Below are 7,308 nucleotides of genomic sequence, written 5' to 3'. Positions count from 1 at the left end.
AGGTGGCATCCCCATCTCTTAAGAGAGAGAGAGAGAGAGAGAGAGAGAGAGAGAGAGAGATTACCAAATCCACCGGTGTTGCCAAAGCTCAATGTATAGGGATTAGGGAGATGAGTTCACGATCTGCGAAGGAGATCATATGCAGGTTTTAGGGGTTTTATTTGTAAATTTCATATTTAAGCAGGGTACTTAGGCAAAAGTATTACTTTTCATAATGCATATACACAGTTTTCATAATGCACACATTTCTGAAGGAACGTGGGAATTTCAGATTGTTATAAAGAAGATACCTTCCTCAATTCTTCTTATGCCTTCTGCAATTATTTTCAAGCCAAGATGCCTGGATCTAACGTCGGAAACGACAGTGGTTACAGATCTCCTCTTCACTGTCCTAAAGCAAGCTGTATTCTATTTTGTCCCTAAAGAGTAAAAACTAATATTAGAATAGAAGTGTCAACTAGTATCAATCTTCCAACTCTCAGGATTTGGGTGACTCTCTATAGCTTGGCAACAAAGAAACAATATGGATAAACAGGTTTCGCTAAAGGAAAACCTTGTGCCTCAGCCAAATATCAAAGTTTGGTTCTGGTTCCAATATCATTCAACCAGTTCTGGTTTATTCCAATTTGGGTCGAACTTAAGAGCTGGTGCAGAATCCCAGAGCTAGATCAGAACTGGCTGAATCGAACTAACCCATAAATAGACCTGGGTCGAACTTGAGCTGGTGCAGAATCGAACCAGAACCGAGACAGACACTAACGAAACAACTTCTACTCTGGCCCTAAACCCAGATATTTCAGAATCGAAATCTAAACCTTAGACCAGAATCGAACGTAAACCCTAGTCTGAGCGTTAAACCAAATCGATATTACAGAACCGTTAAGTACGAAAATCAACGGAAACTCACCTTAAGCCGCGTGAGAAACAGAGGCGTGCTGGGTGAAAGAGAGAGACGTGACTCGATCCGTTGCGACGAACAGAGAGAGTAGAGATTTGATCGAAGACTCGATCGCACCAATTTACACAAGGGCTACTACTCCCTGAGTAATAGAAAAGGAATTAATATGTGACAATCACAAAAAAGGAAATTTTTTATATTTATCTATTAGCCCCTACAAAAATATTTAAATTTATAAAATTCTTCTAAATTCCTATACTTAATTAATTCGGAAACACTTTTCAATTATAAACACCGATGTAGTTCAATGAACAATCTATTTCATCGCCATGTCAACTTCATTTCATTTTCATCAAAATGTATCAATGTCAGTAATCAATAGAAAAAACGGCGTATAAATACACGTACTTATAGAAAAATTCAAATAAATATAGAAATTTTTAAATTTTCGAAAACAAAATTTGAACTTTTTTTTTTAACTTCTTCATCAAAATAAACTTTGAAACACTTCCCAAAAATCACCAAATCATGATGGCATTTCAGAATCTTTAAAAGTTTATACTTTAATTTCATGTCAAACTGTTTAAAAATTCATGATTTATTTTCATTATTTTTAAAACAGTGTATGCATTTATTTGAGAGTTAAGCAGAGTTTATGTATGTATATGAATTTTTTGTACACGTATTAATATGATATTTTCCCTAATTAAACATAATATTTTAAAAAAGAAAATTAAAAAATTATATATATACACACACATATGTATATAATATATATTAGAGCTACTCACTTCCGTCTCAACCTAGTCGCCTCCGCTAGCCGCCCCATACGAGACTCAGACTAATCTCTTCATCCTTTGCCTAAACATCATGGTCGATGGTGCCACCACTGCTCCCTCCCGCGACGAGGCTCGATCCTCTGCAGCTAACGAAACAACGCCGATATTCGATCCGGAGCAGTCGGACCGTGTGTTAGTCTGGGTGAACATGTCGAATATCACCAAACTCGCGTCTTCCAACCTGGAATGTACAATTATCTACACTTCTTCAAGGTTATTCACGCTCATTTGTAGGTTCCGTCGGCTACAATGATTGTTGACGGGATATATCATCCTGACCCTACTCCAAGTAATAGGACTGCCTCCTGTTTTCTGTTTTTTCTCGGCGTCGTCTCTGTCCCGCTTCTGTTCATGATTGTTCGGGCTTTATTGGTTTGTCATCTTGATTGTAAAGAGCGCGACGCACATGGATGGACATAAGGGCTCTAAAATCGGGCCATCTAATCTAATGGTTGCGGATAGACCGAAAAGATCGTATGCCAATTTATATAGTTTTAGTTCTCTTATGATATTAGTTTCCAATACATTCAAAGACACCTCTCATACAAGTAGAATCTTGATTACTGTAACGGATATTTAGGTTTAGAAAATAGCCAGTAACATGTAAATGTCGATGAAGGTGGCATCCCCATCTCTTACCAATACACTGAATAGTTTACCTTATATTTACAAACGGCAACAAACAACCGGTGAAATAACCATCCATATAAAACATATGCATCTAATAACCACATCACCTCTGCATAGTAGTCCTCTTGGCTTTGAAGAACCTCTTTCTGATTGATACTAATTCCTCAACAGCCTCAACAATGGCCGTTCTATTGGCCGGAGATTCTTCTGAACACCTGATTCCCACGTCGAGAACCATTCCCAAGCATTCAGCCATGGCAGCACGTTCCATACGAGCACCTGAGGAATTAACCATAATTTATTTACAAAAAGGGATAAAAATACCATTGTAAATAATATTATCAGATAAGATCCTACCAGCGTTGTACAAAATAGATGGATCTACGATATCCGTCACACGTGCTGGTAATGATGATCTTGTATGGTTATGGATAGTGAAATCCTCGGAAAATAATTCATCTGTAGGTCTTTTCCCTGTGAACATCTCCAACACGAGGACTCCAAAGCTGTAAACATCACCCATTACCGACGGTTCACCTCCCATCCCATACTCTACATCGCAAAAAGGAAGAGAAATACTATCTTATTTCTTCTTTAAAATTTTGTTAGGTGTGCGTGTAGTGAGCATAATAATGTACCTGGTGGCATGTAACCGATGGTTCCTCTTATGTTGGCAGAGCTAAATTGGTTCTGAGATGCTTCTTGATCAAATTTTCCGAGGAGCCGGGCCAACCCGAAATCACTTACATGGGCTGTGAGATCATCATCCAGAAGAACATTGCTCGGTTTTAGATCACAGTGAGTAATGGAGCTGTGGCAATAACAATGAAGATGGACCAAAACCGAGGCCACATCTATGGTGATGTTAAGTCTTTCAAGAAGGTTCAGAGTTCTCGTGGGATTGCTCGTCCCGGCTTCTACTTCTTGTGGATGCAACCACGTATCCAAGTTTCCGTTTGGCATGAACTCATAAACCAGAGCTCTGAATTCATTTCCGTTGAAATCGATGCTGGAACAAACTGTCAATAGTTTCACAAGGTTACGGTGTCGTATACCCTTTAAGGCTTCGCACTCGGCCATGAAGCTCTTAACAGCTCCACTCTTCCAAAGGTTCAAAACTTTAACAGCGACGACCTTCCTCTCGGGACCAAGGAACCCTTTAAACACAGTACTGAAGTAACCTGATCCAATGATATTGGTAGATGAGAAGCCATCGGTTGAATTTTGAAGCTCTTCATAACTTATCCTTTCATAAAAAATATCCATGGCAGAATTAGGCTGACTGTTACCATTGTTTGCTCTGTTTTGTTTCCTCCATTTCTTGAACCAAGAGAGAGAAATCACGGTCAGAAACGATAATAAAAGCAAAGTTATACCCAGGCTAACAAAGATTGCAACTTTCTTATGGGATACGGATTGCCTTCTTCGCGTTGCAGGCATTTGCATAGAGCATGGCTTTAGCTGCAATTCTGGAATTCCTCCACAGAGATTTTTGTTACGAAAGACGGAAATCACACTAGCATTTCGAAATGCTCCGGTCATCGGCACCGCCCCTTCAAAATTATTCATGGATAGATTTAGATACTGTAGTGGGAGGTTCACAAGAAATCCAGGTATGTTGCCAGAGAGACTGTTGTTGGAGAGATCAAGGTAGTGGAGGCCCTTTAACCTTCCAATATATGGGATTGTCCCGTTGAAAGAATTTCCTCGGAGAATAATTTCGTCCATGGAGAGACAGTTTCCTAGAGTTTGAGGTATTTGTCCCGATAATCTGTTGTAAAAAGCTTGTAAAATCATCAAATATTTTAGATTTCCAACGTTTTCTGGCAGAGGACCGACCAGAGAGTTATACGAGACATCTAAAACCACAAGAGATGGAAGGTCCATAAGTTCCCGAGGTATAGTGCCGGTCAGGTGGTTGGAATAAAGCCCAAGATGTTGAAGGAAACTACAGTTGACGAGATTTGGAGGGATTCTCCCCTCAAATTCATTTTTAAACAGAAAGATGGATTCTAATGTGGTCATGTTTCCAAGGAAAGAGGGTAGCTCTCCTGAAAATCTGTTTGATTGTCCTGTGATTTTAACCAACCCAGAAAGCTTTCCGAGGGAAGTAGGAAGCTTGCCTGTCAAACGATTTCTCTCGAAACCAAGTCCTTGTAGGTTTACGAGGTTTCCAACGCCTAGAGGGATGCTTCCGGAGATATAATTTCCTCCAAAGTATAAAAAGGCCATTTGCTTGGAGAGATTTCCTATGGAGACAGGCAAGGCACCTCCGAGTATATTATAGCCAACATCCAAGACTTGCAGCTGCGTGCAGTTAGTCAAACCCCCAAGAAAATCAAGATCAGCGGAAGCATTGTTACCTACACCGTTCTGAGAAAGCCCGAGCCATACCAATCTCTGGTTTCTGCTCAAACTCAAGGGAATACTTCCTCTGAAGTTGTTGTAAGAAAGCTCCAACTGTCGAAGAGTTGAGATATTGGAAAATGGAACAAGAAGCGTTCCCGTGAAATCATTTCCTCCCACAGACAAGAACTGGAGGTCCGGAAAGAGAGTTCCAAAATCTAACCCAACATCACCCGAGAAATTGTTGCTTGCTATGGATATAAACTCGAGCGAAGATAGATTGCGAAAGGCATTAGGAAATGCTCCGGAAAGTTTGTTGCCTGCTAATTGGACAAACACCATTCTGTTCAGTTTGGCAATATTTTCCGGGATCTCATCCCCTTCCATATGGTTAAATGCAATGCTCAACTTCTCGAGCGATGTCAGGTTTCCTAAACCCGGGGGGAGCTTCCCCATCAATTGGTTCTTACTAAGATTTAAAACGATAAGCTTAGATAGTAAACCAAGTTCAGAAGGAACTTTGTATGCAAGACGGTTGAACGACAGATCAAGGCGCAGCAAACTAGAACAGTTGGACAAACCGACCGGGATCCCCCCTCCAAGAAGATTACTGCTCATGTTCAAGTATCGAAGCCTAGACAATTTCCCAACTTCCTGTGGGATGTTTCCGTGAAAAGAGTTGCCTCCAAGATCAAGTGACCTGAGAAATGAGAGGTTACCGACAGAGGGCGAGATCACTCCGGCCAGTTTCATCGATATCAGCCTCAACTGGGTCACTCTTTGGTGCTTGCGGCCACATGTAACGCCGGTCCAGTTGCAGAGATGGAGAGAGCCACCATTCCATGAGGCCAGCGCAGCTCTGCTCCCTCGAGAAAGCTGAGACTTGAACTCGAGCAATGCTTCTTTATCAGACTCGGCCGTATGAGCACTGAACATGAAGAGAGTGTGTAAAGCCATTAAAAGAAACTTCCTCATCCTCGCAAACGAGAATTAAGAGGAACAATTGCCTATACAAACTTCCTTTCTGTTTACGTGTGTTGTATTCTTTCACGAAGACAGTGGTGAAGCTTATGGAGTTGGATATAAAATTCAGAGATTCTCGACCCGTTACTTTCTCCGTCAACTTCTTGGTTGGTGAGGATTATTGTTATTGACCCATGTGCGAAATTTTTGAGGAATATATAAATGACATTTTTAGGGAACCAACAATTTTTAACTATAAAAATATTGAACCATAAATTAATATAAAATGATACTCGGAACTAACAGAAAAATAACTGAGCATACAATAATATCCTTATAAAAAAAGTTCATGCAACACAAGATAAAATTCCTATAACATTTTCGTAAACGAACTAAAAAAAAATCTTACTATAAACATTTTTTTATTATTAATCTCATAAGGAAACAGAACATTTGAATATTTGTTTCAAAACACTTCTCAAATTGCACAAATGTTTTCGGGGCAAAATAAGAGCAAACCTTTAAGATTTCAACTGCACATTTATATTTTGTTTTTAAAGTGCACACCAAGAAATTGCAAGGATTCACAAACCGATCCAACACGGTGGCGATTGCTCGTCTTAAGATTGATAGACGTATAAAGAATATTTTCTTGACTGCTATTGGCCAATGGCGGATCACATCTTTGTCTCTTCTCCAAGATTGGTATTATCTCGAGAATATCTCCCGCTAAATCGTGTAGTCTACTAAGTTAAATCATTGTATACTCAATTATGGGTCTTTTATATACCACTTGTCATGGGTCCCTTATTTTGTTTTCGAACAACAACGGTAAAGTTTTGATATAATTAATTCGATTCACATTTTAATAAAAAAAAAAAAGAAATTGCAAGGAAAGTAGCACACTAAGAAATTGCAAGGAAAGTAGCACACTGATTTGTGTTTTTTTATTGTGTAAATTGATAGACTAAAAGAAAATTGCATTAAGTCAACGTATTGCATTTATTTCTGCTGGCTAATATGGATTGGTGCAAATCATTGTAATGGTCATTCATAAAGTGCACACCAATAAAAAATAGTTGAATACTCCAAAAAAAGAAAGGTTGTTATAAAATAGTATATTGTAAACATATAATTTTTCATTATGAAATACAAAACAAACATTTCAAAAAAAAATCGAATCTTTGAAAAGAATCAACTTTAGGAAATTTTAGCTGCCCCATAAATGCAAGAGGAAATTTGGATGGATACCGTTGTACAATAAAAAAAATAATAGCTATAGAATAGGGACAATTGTAGAAATGGCCTTCATTTTGACTTTAACGGATACCCTCCGTTTAAAAAAAAAAAACACCACAACAACACGTAACCATATAAATGTATCTTTCCCATAATATCCTTCCTTCCTTTAATATTTTTTATAATTAAAAAATCTTATTTTTTTTAATTTCTCTTTCCTCCTTTATCTCTCCTCGAAATCCTCTTTCTTCTCTCATCTCTCAATTCAAAATTTTCATCTACATCTGCAATTAATTTGTTATGCTTAAAACAATGATCAATTTTTTTGGTCCGATCATTTTAAATTTGAAAAATTTGATATATGATATCTATATTGAAAAAGTATTATCAGTT

At 38.3% G+C, this 7,308-nt stretch overlaps 2 protein-coding genes across 6 annotated transcripts in view; both read right to left on the bottom strand.

The window, feature by feature from the left end:
• LOC104809221 (snRNA-activating protein complex subunit-like) overlaps positions 1-1,051 on the bottom strand; it is a 4,427-nt gene extending 3,376 nt beyond the window's left edge. For 4 of the 5 annotated variants that reach the window (XM_010535123.1, XM_010535122.1, XM_010535120.1 and 1 more), the window contains exons 1-3: positions 908-1,051; positions 291-419; positions 65-123 (exon numbers count right to left, since the gene is read on the bottom strand). The gene's annotated coding sequence lies outside the window, so the exon portion shown is untranslated. The remainder of the gene's footprint in view (positions 1-64; positions 124-290; positions 420-907) is intronic. The other variant, XM_010535124.1, reaches the window with a different exon arrangement.
• A 1,226-nt stretch (positions 1,052-2,277) lies between these two features.
• Positions 2,278-5,755, bottom strand: LOC104809220 (putative receptor-like protein kinase At3g47110). Its single transcript, XM_010535119.1, has 3 exons — positions 3,006-5,755; positions 2,725-2,919; positions 2,278-2,646 (listed from the first exon to the last, which is right to left on the bottom strand). The coding sequence occupies exons 1-3, from the start codon at positions 5,686-5,688 to the stop codon at positions 2,471-2,473; spliced, it is 3,054 nt and encodes a 1,017-aa protein (XP_010533421.1). The 5' UTR covers positions 5,689-5,755; the 3' UTR covers positions 2,278-2,470.
• Between the last annotated feature and the right edge of the window lie 1,553 nt (positions 5,756-7,308).

Source organism: Tarenaya hassleriana, unplaced genomic scaffold (assembly GCF_000463585.1).
Source record: "Tarenaya hassleriana unplaced genomic scaffold, ASM46358v1 Cleome16, whole genome shotgun sequence".
NCBI classification, from domain to species: Eukaryota; Viridiplantae; Streptophyta; class Magnoliopsida; order Brassicales; family Cleomaceae; genus Tarenaya; species Tarenaya hassleriana.
The sequence above is the reverse complement of the archived record's forward strand: the minus strand, read 5'-3'. Positions and strand labels throughout refer to the sequence as shown.